The 22,280-nt window shown below is 40.7% G+C and overlaps 1 protein-coding gene across 2 annotated transcripts; it reads left to right on the top strand.

The window, feature by feature from the left end:
* The first annotated feature begins 871 nt into the window (after positions 1-871).
* Positions 872-20,511, top strand: desi2 (desumoylating isopeptidase 2). 2 transcript variants are annotated; one of them, XM_078272389.1, is made up of 5 exons: positions 872-1,533; positions 14,103-14,175; positions 14,409-14,502; positions 16,413-16,554; positions 19,652-20,511. In XM_078272389.1, exons 1-5 carry the CDS (start codon positions 1,486-1,488, stop codon positions 19,925-19,927), a joined length of 633 nt encoding a protein of 210 aa, XP_078128515.1. In that variant the 5' UTR covers positions 872-1,485; the 3' UTR covers positions 19,928-20,511. The 2 variants fall into 2 exon arrangements, with proteins under 2 accessions (XP_078128515.1, XP_078128516.1); XM_078272390.1 differs by lacking the exons at positions 872-1,533; positions 14,103-14,175; positions 14,409-14,502 and adding an exon at positions 14,556-14,686.
* The last annotated feature ends 1,769 nt before the right edge of the window (positions 20,512-22,280 follow it).

Genomic DNA, 22,280 nt, shown 5'->3' with positions numbered 1-22,280 from the left:
GCCCCCTATATGGAACTCTGGTGGAACTGCAACCAGTTCAGAAGCCAGAAGTAACGAGAGAGTGGAACTTCTTCCCTTATTAGAAATTCTTTGGTATTACCTACCACCATTTAGTTGTTTTGTGTTATTTAAGATATTTATAAAATATCTGATCATGCCAGAATTATTCCACTCATTTTTTAAACAATGCAATTATCCGTTTCAGCCACCAGGGGGGCAGCTCCCCCTGCCCCATATGTCTATGCCCTGCCCCACAGCAAACTCATGGGTCAGACCCATCTGGTAGCGAAGAAGGGCAGAGACTGAGAGAGCTACATGGAGCTACATGGAAAAAATATGCACCAAACAAGCCACTTTGAAATTTTGCTGTTTCATGAATGCAAAAGTTGGGTGACCCCCCCCCCGGACTGAAAATGTTGGATGACCCTCCCCTCAGCAAAGAATAAAAAGACACGACCCTCCCCTATTTTCCTCCGGTGGTCCATTCCATAAATACCGGACGGTCCCTAAGTTATTGGTTGGTCAAATAGGTTGTTTCCCCAACAGCAGCCCACAAACCCCAAAAGTATGTAGTTAACTGTTAAATTAATAAAACCAGCAAATATTCACATGTGAAAAGCTGGAACCACATAATTATTTGGCAATTTTGCTAAAATAAATGACTCAAATTTCCCTTAATGCAATTAAGGAACCTGGTCCAACAATCCCAGTGCAAATGTAAAGTCTGTCCACATACTTTTGGCTACAACGTGTAGTTTCTTCTTTTTGGTTTAGTACAAGATCATTACAGTCATGTACAATATGAAGGAGGATGTTTTTAAACAACTACATCACCCATAATGCTCAGAGCACCAAGGTTGATTAAATGAGTGTGGATTCAGCGTACCGCTCTGCTCGCCCACTCTTGTCCAATTTTTCTTCCAGCAGTTTCATCCTGTCTGCCAGCTCCAGCGCAACCGTTAGCTAGCTAATAGGGGAGTAGCAATTCATTCTCACTGAGAAATTATGTTTTGATACCTCAGCATTGTGTCTTTTTGCTGAATAATTCGTTTGGGAAAATGAATTTGCGATTTTTCGGTGCCAACACGCCTCCTAGAAGACAACCCCCCCTCCGTAAAGTCCACTTTTTCACTTCGACCTCGGTAACGTTAGCTGAACGGGTAACGTTATAGCAAGGCAGTTCGTTTTGACAAGACGAGTGGCTCATCTATCCGCCACTGCTGCTCCGTAACGGGGGTGACAAAGCCAGTCAGATGTTGGACGGTAAAAATATCCTCGGAAATAAAACGTTTCTACACCGTATTGTGAAATTGAATTATCAAGCTGATCATCTGTCGTGAAAGTGCCAGGAATAAGGGGAGGAGTGAGGTATATTTTTTGGAGGTCCGAGAGTTTGGAGCTCGCTCCGAAGGAAGGGGTAACGTAAGGGGTGTGCAGAGGAGGAAGACCCGCAGAGAAGAAGGGACGTAGGGGGACAAAAGCCTGATGCCAGTGATGGCAAACGAGCCGATCATCCTGAACGTTTATGATATGGTAAGTGGTTAAGAGAACCAGAAAGATGGATGTTTTATTACTTCTTTGCTACTTTATCCAAGTGACGTTACTGGTTCAATCGTGTATTGCTTTCTCGTCAATGCCAGGACATAACGCCCAATTCCATTATAAAAAATGCGTTTTAATGATGCGTTAGTTATCAACAGCTAAAGACTGAAGATCTTTTTTCAAATAAATATAAACCACTCTTCAATTCGGCATACGCCCACAACAACAGACTTGCTTATTGTAATACAATTTTACCTTTAGGAATTGCTTCACCTGTTCTTCATCGGTTTTCCAGCAAAATACACAATGAAACACTGCAGCGAGAGGCATAATCAATTGTAAAAAGTTTTCTTGAAATAATGTGCCTTTGGATAGGCTTTTCACTATTCAGATAATATTTGACCCAGAGCTTGTTTGTGGGTTCAGTGCAAAACACATACAGTACAGTAGAAGACATCTGTAAATAAAGTGTTTTCAAATGGGGCCACCAGGTAAAGCAGCTCAAAAAGTTTTAAAATTACTTAAAACTCATGGCAGTCTCTTTGTAACAGGTACACATGAGCCAGAGGTTAATAAGGGGAGATAATCCTCTTGTTCCGTGTTCCCTTCCAGCTGATAGTACATATATCATCACATGCCTGAGGTCAGAAGGTTGAAGGTTGTTTAAATGAGAGCTACAGTCATTAAACAGACATTGACTCTGTACAAAGATGTTTCCTTGTAGTATAAATTAATACAGTGCACATTATAAGTAGCATAACACTGTGTGAAATCAGAACTTGGCTTTGATAGCGTAAGTACTGTTCCTACTCCTATTTATCCGCAAAATTACTGTATATGTTCCACTCTTTTCTCCTTCCTTCCTCATCCATCGATTCACGCTCTACTTTCCTTCATCTCTTTCTTTCCTACCTTTCCTTTTCACATTCTGTCATCCCCTTGTCTCCTCTCCCCTACTCTTTCTTTCCTCTCCCCCCCCCTCTTTCTCCTCTCCTCCCCCTCTTTCTTTCACTTACTCTGGTTTTCCACTTGACTTGCAGTCTACATTAGTTTCTTCTCTGTAAAAGACTGAAGAGATTTTATCTCTGTTTCACATCCATCCATGTAAATGGCTGCAGGGGCCTTGCCCTTTGCACTCTTTCACATGCAAGGGCTTACAAAAGCTACTCTAACACACACATGTGTAACTTGAATTTACAGTTATGGGCACTCGTGTTTTCTGTTCATTGATTCGTTGATGCTTCAATTGTCATTAGTATATTGAGGTTAAGGTATTTTTAGTGTGTAAAAGAGTATGTGGGAGTGTTTTTCTGTGAGAGACAGAAAAAGTGTGCACATTGTTTACAGTGGCATTCGAGCGCTCACTGAAGACAATGAGGCAATGGCTGCGGTCCATTCATTCAATCCTCTACCTTAAACACTTCCTGTGTCTATTGATTAAGCTGTTCTGACCTGAGTACTGAGTAGGAAAAGCAACCGACTGACTGCTGGGGATTACGACTGGCTGCGTGCTTACTGACTGACTGGTAGACTGGCTGTCGGCTAGTTGGTTAACTGACTTGCAGAAAACAAAAGAGCAGGGATTGATGATGCCCAAATGTCTTTTCATTTTGGCTCATCTGACTCTTGATTGACTAGGGTTAATGGAGCTGTTTGACAATTTGGGAAATATTCGTATTCACCTTCTCGCCGAGATTTAGAATCCACTCTCATACCACTCTACTAAATAGTAGAGTTAGCACAGTGCAACATGGTACATGCTACAACGTTTTTTTTTCACCTGCAATGTGCATTTTAAAGGTGCAATATGTAATACTGACAGCTAGTGTTTAAAATAGTTACTGCAGTACAAATTAAAAATACTGGAGAGAGTCGTCTCCCCCGCCCCCTCCTCCCCAGACTCAAAGTTCACGTTGGTTGCCAGGCTGATACCGGAGCATCCACAACAATGTTGCTAGACGCTTGTCTCACATAGCCAGACATTACTCCACAGCACAGCGGAGTAGCTAACATTAGATGCTGGCTATATTGACAGTCATAAAAGCCCGTGCTCATGTGGAGCTCTGTACCCAACTGACAGGCACACTTTTTCGGCTTAGAATTACCGTAGGAACTGCTAAAAATCCCACAACCTCGTCGCCCTTCCCACACGCTCAGACAGACACACTTCCTCGGCTTAGAATTACGATAGAACCACTAAAAATACCCACTACCCTTGCCAGTCCTTTTTCCATCCCGACTGAACACACTTTATTGGCTTAGAATTACGGCAACAATAAACGCTACACACTGCATACTCAAGGTCCTCTCTTTCCCGATTTACAGCCCCCTCTCTGGCTTCAAATAACTCACCGTTGTCGGCTACAGCCGCTGAACAGGCTACACGTTGTAAACAGCCGTGCTGCCTGTGTCCTCCGATAACATTAGCAGTAGCAGGGTTAGCATGGTGGCATTAGCCAGACCAGTCGGGACACTTTACTGGCTGTCTCAATTGTTTTTCGTGAGTAACCTCCCGAGCATTTAGCTATATAATATATGAGTAACGAGCACAGATGTTGAAATGACATAAAATGCCCAGTCCTAGTAGCCGTGATAAATTGGCCTGGAGCTAATGCTGTACCTGTTCAGGAGGAAAGTAGCCAACTCTGCGTCGCTCTTTGATCTAAGCTGTCTCCATCTTTCTAATACATCTCCAATATTTACCCCCAGGCGGGTTTGTTACGTCTCTGGTCACGCAACTATTAGAAACATGCCGTTTTTTTTGTCGGGTAAAATCAATCTCCGTTGATCCTGTTCGTTTGTTTGCTGCTTTTATGGCTGTACTAACCTTACAGCTGTAGCGCGCTGGGTTTACGTTTTTACAGGTATATCTGGCAACCCGGCCTGGCTGACAAACTGGGCAGTTGATAACAACAAACAGGCCAAAACACAAACAGAAATTCCATCACGGAACGGAAATTTCAAAAGGAGAAAATACTGGCATTAGCATTGTTGTCAGAAAAGATAGTATTTCAACTTAGCATTTTTCCTTAATATCTGATGACGCATTGGGGTCATTTTTGGATTTATTACAGTAAATATATTACATATTGGACCTTTAATTGCCACAGCAGTGCGTTTCTGTATGACGCTGCGCTTCCGCTAAACTTTAGAAAGAATTCACAGTCATCAGACGTTCTGGGCCTTATTTATTGGCTTAATGACCGGTTGAATGACTGGTTAGGTGATTGGCTGTTTGTCTAAGAGGAAGTAGGGAAACTGCAAAGAGGAGATAATGGCAGAAGTCAAGACCATGGCGACACATTCTGCAGGATCCCCACCGCCATCTCAGCTGTTCACACTCTGTAATAAACAGTGGCAGCGAGTGCTAACTGAAGTGCAGCCTGGTTGGGGGCTGAGGGGCAGCATGGTGAAAGTATCTGTCATTTTGGGCAACATGTGAATCTGCCTGCACTGTGGTGTAAGTAAGACACTGAACATTTGCTCAAAAAGACTGCTGAAAAGACAATTTCCCCTTTGCTTTTGACGATCAATGCTGTCACGTGACTTTCAGGAATATCTGTGCAGACACAAGTACAGACCCCCACCACCACCATTTCTTCTTCCGCAATTCCCACTCTTTCGGGTCCTCCCCGCTGTCCTGCTCCCATCTCTGTTAAGTGGATTTCCTGGCCAGCTCTGAGTGCTTTAGTACGCTGCTCTAATGAGACAGCATTATCTGCACACCACCTGTCTGCTTGCCAGCCACCACCGTGGTTTACTGTATCTGAAAGTGTGTTCTTTAGAAATGTTAGCCCATATTGATAGGATAGCATCCCCCACACCATTACACCACCACCACCAGCCTGCCCAGTGGTAACAAGGCATGACGGATCCATGTTCTCATTCTGTTAAACGCCAAATTCTGACTCTACCATCTGAATGTCTCAACAGAAATCGAGACTCATCAGACCAGGCAACATTTTTACAGTCTTCAACTGTCCAATTTTGGTGAGCTTGTGCAAATGGTAGCCTCATTTCCCTATTTTTAGTGGAGATGAGTGGTACCCGGTAGACCTGTCACGATAACAAATTTTGCTGGACGATAAATTGTCCCAGAAATTATTGTGATAAACGATAATATTGTCGGTCTGAGACAATTTTCATCTGATATAATGATAATGGCATAGTAATGCAGGTACACCTTTTCAAAGATCAATAAACTTTTATTTCTAAAGAATATTTAACACTGGAACTGGAAGACATTTTAAAATATCCACAATATGTCTTTGATCTCCTTTAGTATGTCGTCTTTACAGTTGTGGAATTACCGTTTGTGACACGTATGTTCTACCAGGCAATTCGTACTGGCTGTCAAATGTTTGCAGCATTCGTCGAGTGTTTGTTTGTGCGATAGACTACAAACTCTGTACTACATTTAAAAATTATTTATTAAACACTAAATATTAAATTGAAATAATATATAATTAATAAATTATATCTATGTCTATGTGGCTATCTGCCACATGGCGAGTAAATGTATCAAAATAGTTCTGTTTTCCAGTCTTCATTTTGGTGAAAGTGCAGCTACTTTATTTTGCTCCTCTACTGTCTGCAGGTCGGAGCTTTGCGGGGACGGGCCGACACCCACACACACCCACAAACACTGGCGCACACACAAAAAACGGCGCACACACCAGACACCAGCCACCAGCCACCACGTCACTTTTGTTTACTGATAGCTATTGTTTACCTCAGGCTAATTAATTAGCTAGTAAGTGGCGATTTCTGGCAGCCAGCCTTCCAAAAGAAAGCACAATGAAATTAAATAACCGATCATTAACCATTGACCGACAAGCAGGTAACGGAGTCTCAGTTCACCGTCTGGGAGCCTCTGACACACTTTCCGCACTCCGTATCCGCAGACAGCTGTAGGCTTGTACCGGTTAATGTTCTGTGCATTGTCGGCCACATGCAGCCACTTTCCTGAAACTTGCGAGACTGACAAGTCCACAGCGGTGTGTATGTCCGAGCCTGTCTCCACCTGCAGGTTGTCAACTGTGTGCTTTGGAATGAAAGGGAGAAAACGGGACGCCGAGTAACGCGGCGGATATTGCTCATATGCTTTTTCACGGCGCCGTAACTGCAAAGTGCTGCGGGAAACGCTGCTCCAACAACTAGCGTTTTCTCTGTCTCTCTCTCTCCGCCAGGAATCCCGCCTCACCACACAAAGAGCATGCGACTGACAAGAGGGTTCACTCCTCGTTACGCTAAGGAACCGAGAGTGGTCATCCAGTCTCTTTGGTAGAGAGAGAGACAAGGAAAACAAACAAGCATGCAAATGGAAATTTTCGCGATTGGAAAAATTATCTAGCTCATTTTTTAAAATCGTGCGATTAATCGATTTACTGACTATCGCGACAGGCCTAGTACCCAGTGGGGTCTTCTGCTGGTGTAGCCCATCCGCCTCAAGGTTGTGTGTGTTGTGGCTTCACAAATGCTTTGCTGCACACCTCGGTTGTAACGAGTGGTTATTTGAGTCAACGTTGATCTTCTATCAGCTGGAATCAGTCGGCCCATTCTCATCTGACCTCTAGCATCGACAAGGCATTTTCGCCCACAGGACTGCCGCATACTGGATGTTTTTCCTTTTTCAGACCATTCTTTGTAAACCCTAGAAATGGTTGTGCGTGAAAATCCCAGTAACTGAGCAGATTGTGAAATACTCAGACCAGCCCGTCTGGCACCAACAACCATGCCACGCTCAAAGTTGCTTAGATCACCTTTCTTTCCCATTCTGACATTCAGTTTGGAGTTCAGGAGATTGTCTGGACCAGGACCACACCCATAAATGCATTGAAGCAGCTGCCATGGGATTGGTTGATTAGATAATTGCATAAATGAGAAATTTAACAGGTGTTCCAAATAATCCTTTAGGAGAGTGTAAGCTGGTGAGTGAACAGTGTAGCGGTGCCATTTCTGGGACACCACAGCATCCACTGCAAGATAGTGTAGTATCGTGTAGCAAAATGTCCCTGCATGTCTGTCAAAATCTTGCACCATACAGAAACACAGATGTCTGCTAGAACCCCTTACCACTTACCCTAGTACTATAGGCTAAGGTTTGTTTAAGACTTTATATACTTTAAGATGATAGTAATTTCTCAACTTTTAGATACAATTCCAATCTGGGGTTTTATTTGTGTATTAAGAATTTCTCAGTTGTGTTTCTAGAGCTTTTGCTATATCACAATATAAACTCTGTGGCTACTTTATCAGGTACACCTGTACAATCTAATGCAATCCAATGAAAATCCATCAGTAATTGAATTAACACATTTCAGCAATGTCACTAGAACCCGAACATGATAAGCTTTTTAAAGGTAGAATTCATGGCAGAGCTGTTGATTGCGTTATGTTGTACAGGTTTACCTAATAAAATGGCCACTGAGTGTATCAATATACATCAATATACATACTGTGGTAGAAGACTGTATATATCTACTGTATCACCCACCCTAATATAGCCCTTCACACTTTACTGCTTTCATCAGTTCAGCAACAGACATAGTCTATATCCACGACCATGACGATTGTGATTGGTTTAAAGAAATGCAAATAAACCCCAGCACGTTTTTCTCCCATCCCGGAATGTTGTGTGGACTCGCCAGACGCTCCTCTGCAGCGCCGCGGTTTGTGGAATGTCTGGCAAAGCGAGACTACAACAGACATAACATGTCCACTGTTTAAGTCTAGTTTTGGGATCAATGACTGAAGTAAATCACCTTATTAAGGTAGTCATCTGTCATTTTAGCCACGCAGTGTCCAAAATTAACTTTTTGATTAACAATTTAGGAACAGGGTAGGCAATAAACATTTGGTGGAGCAGAGCAGACTTTAGAGCAGACTATTAATTGCAGCACAGCAAAACTGTACCAGTTTGTGGCTGCAACCTGGTAGCCGTTTCCATCCCTCAATTTGTGTTTTCAGTTTGGTTTCAGTCAGCAGACAATCTGATACAGAGTTTCAAAGCAGTGATGCACTGCACATGCTAAAACTAAAGACATTTGATATAGAGGTGCAACGATGAATCGATTAATCGATTAGTTGTCAACTATTAAATTAATCGCCAACTATTTTGATAATCGATTAATTGTTTGAGTCATTTTTTTTTATAAAAAAAAAAAAGATTTCTCTGATTCCAGCTTGTTAAATGTGAATATCTTCTAGTTTCTTCTCTCCTTTGTGACAGTAAACTGAATATCTTTGAGTTTTGGACAAAATAAGACATTTGAGGACGTCATCTTAGGCTTTGGGAAACACTGATCCACATTTTTCACCATGTTTTGACATTTTTATAGATCAAACAACTAATCGATTAATCAAGAAAATAATCGAAAGATGAATCGACTATGAAAATAATTGTTAGTTGCAGCCCTAATTTGATATCTCTCTGCTAATTATTCTGTTTAACACTGTCAGAGATTACAGAATCCTTAACAGAGAAAATTACAGCACTGCACTACAGGATGGTGGGATGATTAAGTATACAGGCATTAACTGCAGCACCCAGTTTCTCTTCATCCATCTCTCTTTCCCTCCCTCCCCTTTTCTGTCTTTAATTCATTCACAGACACACAAATGTACATGCTTACACACACACTCAGCCCGCTGTCTGTGTTGTGGCGGAGGCAGGTTTTAACGAGCTTTAAAGTAAAGAGGGCTCAGATAATAGTCTTGTTGCACCACCGAGGTGGGGGAGTAGCGTACTAAACTAGCAGATTAGTTTACTTAAAATATTTCCCACACACACACAGAGACTCATCCTGTGGCTGCTTTTGCAATTACATGTTTGGTCATCTAACTGACATTCCACTCAGAGGGATTTAAATATAGTGCAACTGCAGAGCAAGCTTGTATACATGCTTATTGGTGTTCGTTTGTATGAAATCAGTTGTGGCTTTGTGAAATTGTGGCTTTTGGGGTCTCCCGTAGCTGTGGGTTTATTTTTGCTATTTAAATGCTGTTATGGATTCCTAGTCTTCAGATTTTTGAACAGGATCCACTTAAAGCTCTCGCTTCTTAGCAAAAGCCGTGCATAGACTTGAAGCAGTGAGGAAAAGCTGATACACTTAGTGTCTGAACTTCTGAGCAGACTTTCTTAAGCCAGCAGACTATAGCAGCCAAGGCTTCTCCTCAGTTTTTGAGAACCAGCTGTTGTAAACACAGATGTTTTTTATTACTAGGCTCAGAGAAACAACCACACAACTGATGCGAGCAGGATTTAAATAATGCTGTTTTGTTAAGTTCTTTTATAAAAAGAGATCAGCTGATGTGAGAAACTATCTCCGCTGGAAAAAACCCTGCCAACAGCAATGTCAGAAATTGCATGGTGAGATGTGAAATGCTGAGCCTCCTGTAATTGTCAACAACTTAATATATCTAAATGAAATGGGGTTGTCTTGTGAGTCATCCAAGCTTGATATACATAAAATGATAAGTGGTAGCTGATTTGAGATCGATGTTCTACAAAACTCGGGGGAACGATTTTTTTTAAGTCCAATAAAGTGGATCTGAAAGGGGATTTTTCCCTGTCATGAAGCCAAGCCATTCGCTGATTCATAGAGTAGCTTTTTTGTGCAACGTTTTAACCTTATGTAGGTCAGGAAACAGAGGTACTCTTCAGTGTGAGACATTGTGCTGAGATGTTGCACAAGAAAGAAAACCACCTTGGCTCAGCAGTCTTATGTTGTCTCTAATGTTTTCCAATTTACTGCATTTATTTGTCAAAATGACATAAGAGTGGGGGATAAATATCCAAATGTGAATTAGTCATTACCCTGAATAAACTGGGTATGAGTTCAGTACTTTACCAGTACATTTCCAGAATAGAAGTGCAGTTAACCAAGAACAGACATTTATCTTTTTTCTTTCTTCTTTTAAACGAATGGACAAAGAGAGCTGAGCAGTCAACTCAGCAGACTTACCTTTACCTACATTGACTCCAAGCCATGCTTGTTATTTTTGCTCATCAAGGTTACTTGGAGGCAATGAACAGGATTCAGTTTGGCAAAAAGAAAGAAATTATTTACAGGAATGTGTTCACTTGTAGTGAAATTAATGTACAATTCAGTTCTGAAAACTTGAGAAAAAAATACAGTTAATACTGATAATACAGTTAGCAAAAGTGTGTAAACAGTAGTGCAAATTGTTACTGTTAATGATTTTACTGACTTATTCTTTAGTAGTTGTAAGAACATACTGTATAATTCCCTTTTTGAAAAGCTCTGTTGGCATCCTTTCTTCCTTAATGTATTTTCTGTTGAAACAGATCATTGATCGGTCAGTCTTAAGTGTAAACCAATGGGCTGTTAATATGTAGAGAAAGGCAGTTTGAGTTCATAGAAGGGGTAGAAAGATGGGACGTTACAGTTACACCCACTAGTGAGGTCACTGCTGAAGAGGCACTGTTTTTTGAGGAAGTTAAAAGATTTCTTTTCATGGGATCTTTACGTTTGATGCTGTGTTTACCATGGATTAGCATGTGATGAACTGAAACAAATGCACTAGGCCTGCACGATTCGGGGAGAAATATGAATCACAATTTTTTTGCTTAGAATTGATATCACGATTCTCTGCCACGTTTTTTTTCTCACAAAGTGTAGTGTTTTTTGCACACATGAACCATGACAAAACAAAACAAATTGGCAGTACCAAACATAGATTTATTTTGGCACCTATAGCACATTGCGCATCACCACAAGCCTGTAAACACAGAGGCTTCAATGAAGAGAAGGGAGAGCTTTGCAGCGCTTGGAGCGCTTTAAAACCTTTATTATACAGTCTATGTTTAAAACTCACAGAAGAAAGTAGTAGCATTTGTGATGCAGTCGGCTCGTAAAATTAAATGACCATTGAAGTCATTAAAAAAAACCAAAAAAAACCCGAAGTTATTTAAAAATAAAATCGTGAACAGGGTGAATCGAGATCGCGATTTTATAACGATTAATCGTGCAGGCCTAAAACACACTATACTATATTTTGTATGCTTTAGCTCCACTGCATGCATGTTCTTAATATTCTGCCGTGCAAAGCGAAAAGACCGTAACTCAATTTTGGTCGAAAATTAGTTATTGTCATTTTTGGAACAGTAAAGATCTGCTTTATCATGTGGACAAATATCTTGAGTCAATTTTATTGTTTTGGGGAGAAAATTGTGTGTTGTCTTTGCCGTAACTTCAAAAGCCGTAGAGAAACCAAGGCAGAATACCGTAACATCAGTTTCCATATAGTATGAAAATAAGAATTCAGACACTCAAAACTTAATTGAGATAAATAATCCATCCCAATAGTCAAAGTTTAGCCATTTAGTGAACTCACTTTATTTGTGAAGGGTAACATAACCAGTGTAAGCAGTTACACTGGTTATGTTACCCTTCACAATATGCATCTCATGTTTCTGCTCAGAAAGTCAGAAAGGTGACACTTCTCTTCAGCGTTACATACTCACTTGACAGTACAACAGCATAAACTTGTATATCTACCAGTTTATTATTACCTGATATGATGTGCAACAAGTAGTTAAGAGTTCACAAGTCACCATACCCTGAACTCATACAGTAAAAGAAGACCTGCTCTGTCTGAAATGTAATGCAAGCAGCCACAGGGCGATACAGTGTCCTCATTACCTGATCACAGTTTGTGCGTGTGTTATAGTGTGCAGAGAACTATTTGCAATGCAGATGACTGCCAGCTCTCCCACCACTGATTGTGTGCAGCCACATACTGTAATTGCATAACACTAGACAGGAAGTATGATAATAGCTTTAAATACTTTGCTGTGGTTATCAGGCTGCTAAACATGTTTTGCAAATGGTCCGTTAACACCAAGGAGAGGTGTCTGCCTGTGATCAGTTTGGTGTTGTCTGCATCAGGATCATATTCTGGGATTTCTGGTGTGCAGTGGCTCAGTGGTATTGTAAAAGAAGAAAAATAAAAGCTGTGAACATTTTATTTACCTGTCACTACCTATTCTCTGACACTTCAATCATCACTAGGGCTGAGACTGTTAGACAATTAAATGATTAGTTGATCAACCGAAAATTAATTGCCAATTATTTTGAAAATCCATGAATCCTTAGCAAGCAAAAATATCAAACATTAGCTAGTAGGGCTGTAACTGTCGATAATATTAATCATCGATTAATAAAAATGTATTACCTGCAATATTTTTATGTTGTGTAGTGTGTCAAACACTGGACATGGGTGTGACTCTTTGTTTATGTGCAGCATGTGTAGAAAGGCAGCTGAGCCAAACACTTTTTATATGGAATATTGTTTATGTGATTGATTTTGGTACCTGTAATAAAACCGATAAACCAATAATATACCAATAAATACTGAGTTATTATTTGGCATCCTTCCGCAGATGTCAAATCAAGCTCCCTAACACATTCCCCTGCTCCATCCTCTGTGATAACAGATCTTTTTCACACAAATGAACTCTGCTTAGCAACAGCCTGACCAATCACCTTGTAGCCACAGGATTTTATACAGACACACTCAAATAACGCAGAGATCACTGCTGCTGCAGTTATTGATTTTGTGTGCACTTTCTTGTGTTTGTATGTGGGCCTGTCTTTTATTGTTTGTGTATAAAGGATCTTGTGTAAATATCAGTCTCACAGATCTCATTGCCTCCTCAGCATCTGTGGTGTAATTGCAGTGATAAAATTGTTTCCAAGTAAAGGTTACATCACACATTTCAGATTTATTCATATGTTAATAGAAAAATAATAAGAATTGTATTTATGCGGTGGTCTGCTTTAGTGCTGAAACAATTAGTCGATCGATAGAAAATTCATAAAAAAAATCCTTAACAATTTTGATAATTGAGTACCGGTAATTACTTAAATACTAAATATTTGCTGGTCAAAGCGTCTCAAATGTGAGGATTTGCTGCTCTTTTCTTTTTTACATAATTTTGCATTTTTGACTGGACAAAATGAGCAACTTGACAACATCACTCTGATCTCTAGGAAGCTGTGATGGACATCACTATTTTCTGATATTTTATAGACTAAAGGATTAATTAAACATATTTGACAGATTACTCGTAATGAAAATGGTCATTAGTTGCAGACCTAATCTGATTAATGTTGGCTGACCGTGTAGTGTGTTAGTGTCAAAAAGCACAAACAGCAAAACAATATTGAACGCTTTTCAGGTCATAGTGGTTGTTGGCACTTGGTTAGTGACCATCACTTGTTCACTATTACTTTTTTATAGTCCACTACTAATTATATAATAATTTAGATAAAATCGGATAACACTTGAAATTAGCGGACACCATAAATATTTTGGATATGTTTCGTTGAAAGATCCAAATTGCTTAAAGCCCCAAGTGTCATGAATACACAGGAGTTTATGTTTGTGTTGACCCATTTCAGAGAATACTGTACATTTTGTGTACACTACATACTTTAGTATATTATTTAAATGCAGCATGTTAAAACTGTCTGTCCATGCAGTGTTGACTATATGCAAAAGAAATCTTATTCAGTGTCTGTTTCTGTCTGTAGTACTGGATCAATGAGTTTACCAGCACTCTGGGCATCGGAGTCTTTCACTCAGGGATTGAGATCTATGGAAGAGGTAAGATTACCCAGAAATGTGACACATTTGTCAGTTGACTTCCTGTGGGATGGCGTTTCAGAAAGGACGTCTTTTTTTTAATACACTCAGAATATAATGCTTTGGTAAAGCACGTCTGGCAAAAAAAAATATTTTCAATTGTTTTGTTTCAATTGTTGCATTTGGCAAAGAGAGACTTTTTGCATGAGAATTGTTGGTGCTCAAATGTGTGTTTTAATGTTGTGTGTGTTTAGAGTTTGCCTATGGCGGACACCCGTACCCATTCTCAGGGATCTTTGAGATTACACCAGGTGATGCAACCGAACTTGGCGAGACCTTTAAGTTCAAGTAAGTATGAAATATTTAGTTTTTATATGCACAGAATCACAGGTATACATGTGTTCTCTGTTTCCCAAATGTGCATCCAGCATTTTGCCAGCTCATTCAGTCATCCAGCCTGTCAGCAACTGGTCAGACAGTTCACAACAAACCAGAGAGCTAGTCAGATATTGGGCCAGTCAGTCTGTTTACGGTGAGTCTGTGTGTTAATTGTTCCTGTAACCAGTCACTCCGTCTGTCTGTCTGTCATACAACCACTAGCTGGATTTATTCAAAGTCCAGTTGGTCAGTTCATCATTGCGACACACACTCAGTAGCTCAATCAGTAAGTCACAGTTCACAAATAAAGTGTGACTTAAATTGAAACAAACACAAAGTAGCCTCTAGATATTTCCACCGCTGAACATCTGACTATTTGTGAAATTCAGGCTGTTTGGTGCTGTGAAGAGCTGTGCTCTGCCTGTCCTCTTTTCTACATGTAAACATACTGAGTAATCTAGTCAGCAAGCTATTCACCCAGTCACAAGCTGCTGGATACACTCTGACTGTGCAGGCTGCTTGACATTCCATAGAAAGACTTTGCACCAATGAGCTGGTATCTTCCTGTAATGATGGCTACTGGTTGCTGCTGCTATAGGACAGAAGACATAAAATAATACATGTATGGAGAGTACAGCATGTGACAGATATTTTATGATTTCACAAGTTGTTCCTCATGCTTCCTGGCAGCTGACTTGTCTCGGACAGAAAGAGAGAGTGAAACAGAAGATTGAGCAGAAGTGGTGATACGGCATGCTGTCATTTTTAAAATGGAAAGGTTACTGCAATAAACCATATGTTTTTAAAGCTTTTTAATGTTCTGTTCATGTAGTCAGGTGCAACTCTATGGGGATTTTAAAGATTGAAGAGTGGTTTGTGGTGTTGTACTTGACTGCAGTATATTGTTCGATGTTTATTATATTTTTTTAACAGCTTAACTGCAGGAAGTAAAGGGCTTGTAAATGTGTGATATTCTTTTCACACCAGCACTGTGTTGTGCCATTTTGTCTTATTTTTTACTGCAGTTAAATTCACGTCTGTTGTGGTGGCGAGACAGCAGAGCACCCAGTCAGTTCAATACATTTTTGGATTCCCAGAATCAGCCCAGGGTCTGTTTGTGTGTGCGTCTACACAGAGCTACTGTGCTGCTGTGTATTACTTCTGCTCTAGTTGATCTGCACTGTGGCTTTAGACAGACTCTGGCACACACACGAACACACACACTCACACACACACACACACACACACACACACACACACACACACGCACCACACACACTTGCTGTCTCCAAGCAGGCTACATGACTACAAGTATAGATCATCTGGGACAAATGGCGGCATATCACCCACTGAGATGTCTCTTTGCCAAATGCAAAGCCAATCAAGCGCTCTCCCAGTGCAAAATATTTTATCAAGATATTCTTTCCTTTACACTTTAAAGAGACAAACCAGTTGAATCGAGTTGAAAAGTTGTGACACATTATTGAATAGATCCGGTAAATCCCATTCCAACTTAATTTGACTTTTTTAGCCATGCTAGCAGCTTGACTCTATGGATGGCAAGGTAAGTCTGTGGGTCCACCACTATTGGATGGTTTGCCATGAAATCTGGTGCAGACATTCATGGTCCCAAGAGGATGAACCCTAAGGACATTGAAGATACCCAGACTTTTTTCTGTTTGTCCCATCCTTTGGTTCATGACTAAATAGCTTGCAAAACTAATGACATTCTCTTCAGCCTCAGCTATATTTTGTGTCTAAGCTGTTCTTGGATGAGGTCCATTGATTGCACAAAAGAGGTTTAAACAAAATGCCCCAAAGTTTTATCAGTGACTAATTATGTCTAGTAACACCTGCTTCCGCACCCTTTGTCTCTGTAGAGAAGCCATAGTCTTGGGCAGCACAGACTTCACAGAGGAGGATGTGGAACGGATCGTGGAGGAAATGGGGAAGGAGTACAAAGGCAACGCCTACCACCTCATGCACAAGAACTGCAATCACTTCTCCTCAGCACTGTCAGAGGTAGGTGTGTGTGCACACAAAGATGGCTGATTAACTGATCTTACCTCACATGAAGGGCAGAAAAAAAACAACTCACTAAATTAAATAACTGTTTCTAGATTTTGTCTCTCCTGATCTGAGTGTAATCACTTAAACTAGCTCTGTGTGTGTGTGTGTGTGTGTGTGTGTGTGTGTGTGTGTGTGTGTGTGTGTGTGTACTTTCAATCAGCTTATCCTGGTGTGACTAAGCAGTGAGTCTTACAGTAAGCATCTAGCACTGAGATGGGGATTAAGACACTGATACAAGCCCAGACATGCAGAGCCAACTGGCAAACACTCGCACACAAAACATACGCCGATACTACACATACACAGATGTACATACAACATGTAAAACATAGAGTTTAAAATGCAGACATTCACACATATAGTACATGGACACAAACATGCATCACATCAATATGATGACACACAAAATCAAACAAACACACATTACACAAGAATATGGAGAAACAAAAACACAGCTGGTTCCATAGGGAAGCAGTGTTGCCCTCAGGATTCGATTCTCATGTTTACTGTAACCTCATTAATATGGAAGGTTGACTTAAAGAGAGACAGAGGAGAACATGATTGGACACATGGATGGTTGTTGCAGCTTTGAAAGCTCAAGCATAACAATTCATTCTCCAGAGAGAACGTTTGATGTGCAAGACTCTGTCAGACCTTTTCTTAAAAGGCAAATCAAAACTTTTTATGCTTTTAATGTTTGATTAATGTGTGTGGATTTTTTTAGTGTGTGGATTTCTTTTTAAAAACTCTGTAAAGTGTCTTTGAGTGTAGTAGAAAGCACTATATAAATAAAATGCATTATTATTATTATTATTATTATTTAGATACTAATCTTTTGCTTTTGATTATGTCACATGCTGGTACCCTTCTTAAAGCTACTCTGATCCATATTTACATATTAATATGGAATAAAAATATCTGCAGTGCAAAAGGGGTCACTAGCAGTGACAAACCCATAGAGAGTTATCACCCGACTCCTCAGCTCTGCAGAGAGTTTTTGCGCCTTTGAGGTTATTGTTTTGGTTTTATGGCCCACAACTTCACTGTTTTGTTCTGTTCTCTTTAGCATCGTCATTGGCCGCTGAATACCAAACTGCAGACAGAGTTAGACACTAGCTGGTGAATGTAGTGGAGCATTTAGCAGCTAAAGCTTTCTTAGAAGTTGATGGAGTGCAAAATAGAACTAAAATGAGAGCAAGATTATTGGTGAGCCACTGTTTATTAGATCAACTTTATAAGTTGATAAAATATAAATGTTTACAGTTTGGTGCACTGCTCCCAATTGGACGAAAAATCAATGAATGGAGGCCTGCACGGAGGAAGGGTTTAAAAAGGATTGAAGAAGAGCGTCAGGCCTCTTCTCTTTATCTTCTCTTGCCTGCTACTCAGTGTTTTTTATTAGAAATCATACTCAAGTGTCTGACGGCTGATCTGCTACGAAAAGCTAATTTTGGTGATTTGAAAGCTTATCTTGTGAGTGTAAAAGGGCATTTCTGAAAATGCCTTTCTGCAGTGTGAATTCTGCAGCTACAGATGATTATTATGTCAACTACACAAGGAGACTTTTTATGGATTAGATGTTTCTCTCTAGCAGATCGAGGCTTCTTCCTTTTAGTTGAGGCTGTGCTTATCTGTGAGATCATCTGCATAGTCAGAGCAAGCCAGAGTGATTTGCATGTAATGGCGTTTTTCCATTACATGGTACCTGCTCGACTCGCCTCGACTCGACACCCTGTGCGTCCGTTTTCCATTGCAGATTTTAGTACCGCCTCAGCGTGGCTGGTCGTTATATGCCGGCTCGACACAAACACCAGCGCACAAGTATAAACATCAGGCCACTTGAACTTGTTTTACAGTTCTGTGGAGGCTCCACGCAGAGCTTTCGCCGTATACTATGTAAGTGGCCTGATGTTTATACTTGTGCGCTGGTGCGTGCGTCGAGCCGGCCATGTGTGTGTGTACGTAGGCAACGGCGGAAGCTCTGCCTGGAGCCTCCGCAGAACACACACAGAACGTGGAAGGTGTGTTGTTGTTGCCATTGTTGTCTCCTTACTCACGAACAAAACCCTGAGATACATGGACTCCTTCACTTGGGGTAAAGGCTCATTCCATACCTGTAGTAGGCAGTCCATTTGTTTCCTGATGAGAACCGTGGCCTCAGATTTAGAGGTGCTGATCCTCATCCCAGCTGCTTCACACTCGGCTGCGAACCAATCCAGTGAGTGCTGAAGGTCACGGACCGATGATGCCATCAGGATCACATCATCTGCAAAAAGCAGCGATGAGATTTCTGGAATGTCATGGGATTTGTTTTTGTGTGCATAGAATGTCAGGAACTGTAATACAGTTTCCAGGATATTTTAGACATTTTAGACACATTCACATGAGAATGGCAGGATGTATTTTTCAGTTGATGAAAACACATTCATTGTTTCAAATTTATTCCACAGCTAGCTCAGCTATGCATGGAAAGACTCTGAATGTCTTTTCTCTTCTATCGCCGCTCAGATTTCTTCTGACCTAGAAAACATTAACACATCATAAAGAAGAAGGAAATGTGTAGATCATAAAAGCCTTTTAGTTTAGAGAGCAAAGCAAAAAGAAAACCACTTTTGAAATGGAGAAGCACGCTTATCAACACAAATTATGTTCATTTTAACATTCATTTAAGATTTCTTAAATTAATTTCTCAAAGCTGTAACTTCATTAACAGAAGAATCAACTGTTATTAGAAACAGATTTCCTCTACAATGCATCACTTTTATTTATTATTTTTCACTGATGCTACTACCCTCAAGCTTGGCATGGTGTTTGTGTTTTATTTGATGTTATGTCTTTGTTTTAAGGGCAATACTAATGTGCCACCTAGCAGAATAGGTCTGTTAAATACACTCTATGTGTGAATGGGTAAATGATAAAAGCGCTATATAAACACAGCCTTAACATAAGGATAATATTAAACTGTAGAAGCTTGTGATAGCTGTTATAAGAACTACAACAACATTTTCTCCATCTTCCACTCCTCCCTGGCCCTGTCTCCTCTCCTCAGATCCTGTGTGGCAGGGAGATCCCTCGCTGGGTCAACCGCCTGGCCTACTTCAGCTCCTGCGTGCCATTCCTCCAGAGCTGCCTGCCCAAAGAGTGGCTGACCCCGGCTGCCTTACAGTCCAGCGTCAGCCAGGAGCTCCACGGAGGAGGAGAGCTGGAGGAGGCCGAGGACGCCGCTGCCACAGCCTCCCTGGCATCCATGTCGCCCTGCTCACCCTCATCCTCCTCCAGCCCTTCCTCCTTGCCTCGTCATTCCCGCCACCAGCCCCGCCGGTAGAAGCTGCAAGGTCTGCTGGGAGACTTGGGCTGGACTTTAGAGACTGTCAGGTAACAGAATACCTGCAGCAGTTGATGAGTCCAGCTGCAGCCAAAAGTCCGGTCTTCTGACTGTCTTCGAGCAAGGCATTGAACTGCTACCTGCTCTAAATGTCAGCCAAATCTCTGCAGTGATCCAGAGCAGTGGAAGGAACTCTTGCTGCTGACAAAGGCAGGATCATCTCTCTGAACATGGCTGATGGATTCCAACATCCCATCCAAACTATTTCCCTCAAGTGTCTTTCATTATTTTACCAGCCAACAGAATAAAAGTAACGCCGGTTGTTTACCCATCAAAGTGTTTCAAAGTTTACCAGCCACATCAAGATTTTAACCAGCAGCTAGTTGGTGGATGGTGCTAATCCCCGCCTTGTTGTAGTGGAAACCAGTGAGAGGAGATGCTGAAAAGGAGCATTGGTTTGGCTCAGTTTATAAGGACTGACATTGAACAATGTGATTTGAGTAATCCTAGATGTTCAGACGTTTCCAAAACTATTTTGACCATCCAACAAGCACTTGTGATTGAGTATAGATGATTGAAAGGATTGAAAGCATAAGAAAGGAAAATAATGATTATTATTAACTTTTCACTGTTTTTTCTTCTTCTTTTTTCTTGTGAAATACTGGATAGTTTTAAGGCTAGCAGGTTTTTACAAAAACACTGTTAAGGTGGCGCTGTTTACCACAGCACCACCGGGAGTTCCAGAGTGTTAAAAACTCCACCAAACTAATGGGGAACACACTGCACAAGACCCTTGTTTTTCTGCTGTAATGTGAATAAGCCTTAAGGGGTCTCTTCATATTGAACATCCTTACAATCTATGCTTTTTTTTGTGGAGAAGGTAGAGGACAATAAAGCACAACTGCATTGGTGTCAACACTCAGCCATGGTGGTTGCATTTTGGCCCACAACGAGACACTGAATCCCGAACATCTGCAATCTGACACCATCTGAAGAGAAACAGACCGGAACATTTCGTCATTTTAGTTTTAAATTACCACTAGCCAAGCGCTGGTATAATTTGATCTGTGGCTGGTAAATGTTTACACTGCAGCCAACAGTTGTTAAGATGTCCTACATATTTGGCTGGTAAAATTTTGAAAGCAGCAGCTGGAGTTTGGGAGCTATACACTTTGCCTCAACATGCTGTGTCCGGATCAGGGCCTCAGCCTTTTTGTTTTATTTTTCTCAAACAGCAGGCTGGATAGACTTAAGATAAAAAAAACTACCATCAGCCTCACGCTCCTCAAACACCATACACATCCAGAACCAGCGACTAAATGGGTGAATATTTCTAACACACCTTGGATGGGTTCACTTCCAGGTAATTTTTGCTTCCCAAGTCCCTTTCTTTGTTCCTTTTTTTATCATGGGATAACCACGCATGATTTGAGAAACTTAAACCCAACGAAGCAGATTTTTAAATGTATCAAAAAAGCAAGTTATTTCCTAACCAATAATGTAATATTTGTTAAAGAAATTCTAAATAATTTAGAAATTAGGTTTCAGGGCAGGCAGTGACATATGAATTAGAAAATACTTTTTGTTATCAGAAGGTTCTTGGTTTAAATTCCGGAGTAAAAGAGTGAATTATTTCTTAGTAGCAACTGCCTTGGTGCCTTTGAGCAAGGTACTAAACCCACAAGTGTTCCAGTGGCCAACAGTAGAAGACTGTGGTTGTACTGGGCTGCTCCCAGTTGTCAGTGTGTTTCTTTGTAAGCATTAAGCAAAAATGTTATATCCTCACCAGAGTAAATCAAGGTTCAAGTTTACATTAAGGACATGATGTCAGCCCATAGCGGTTTGTAATCTACATTCAATGTCTGAAGACGACAGGCAGTTGAAGCCGAGGAAGGGAATTTGAGGAAGAGTGTGTCTTAAATGGGAACTGACCCATTACCCCAACCCTCTTTAACTGACCTGCCATCAGTCTGCACTCCTGTCAGTCATTTTCCTCACATCTGTGTTCAGTTACGGATGATGCTCGGTGTTATTTGGAGCATCATCACAGCAACACATCTTAAGTTTTATTTCAAGCGTTTATACTTACATTACTGTCCTTAATCATCTATAGCAGTATAATGTTACACTTTACAAGAAGATGCTGCTTTTCCCATGTGATGAGCACCTCATTAAAAAACTCTTTATATGCTGTCAACAACAACACATATGCTGCATAATGTGTATCGTCCAAAACAAGAGCAATGGATGTATTGAAAACACATTTCTAAGTAGAATTTACCTGTTTTGCTGAAAGTCTGAAGACTGAACTACAACCAGGAAAACTGTCACTTTCTTTCCTTTTTTTTTTTTT

The sequence above is a fragment of the Sander vitreus genome, chromosome 17 (genome assembly GCF_031162955.1).
Source record: "Sander vitreus isolate 19-12246 chromosome 17, sanVit1, whole genome shotgun sequence".
In the NCBI taxonomy this organism is placed as follows: domain Eukaryota; kingdom Metazoa; phylum Chordata; class Actinopteri; order Perciformes; family Percidae; genus Sander; species Sander vitreus.
This window is presented reverse-complemented; position numbering and strand designations above follow the sequence as displayed.

What these genes read in the sequence shown, in the direction of transcription:
- desi2 (XM_078272389.1), top strand. Translation starts at nt 1,486, where the DNA reads ATGCCAGTGATGGCAAACGAGCCGATCATCCTGAACGTTTATGATATG. An exon ending in TCCTGAACGTTTATGATATG is followed by an intron (nt 1,534 to 14,102) that starts GTAAGTGGTTAA and finishes TTCTGTCTGTAG; the next exon opens with TACTGGATCAATGAGTTTAC. An exon ending in GGCGAGACCTTTAAGTTCAA is followed by an intron (nt 14,503 to 16,412) that starts GTAAGTATGAAA and finishes TTGTCTCTGTAG; the next exon opens with AGAAGCCATAGTCTTGGGCA.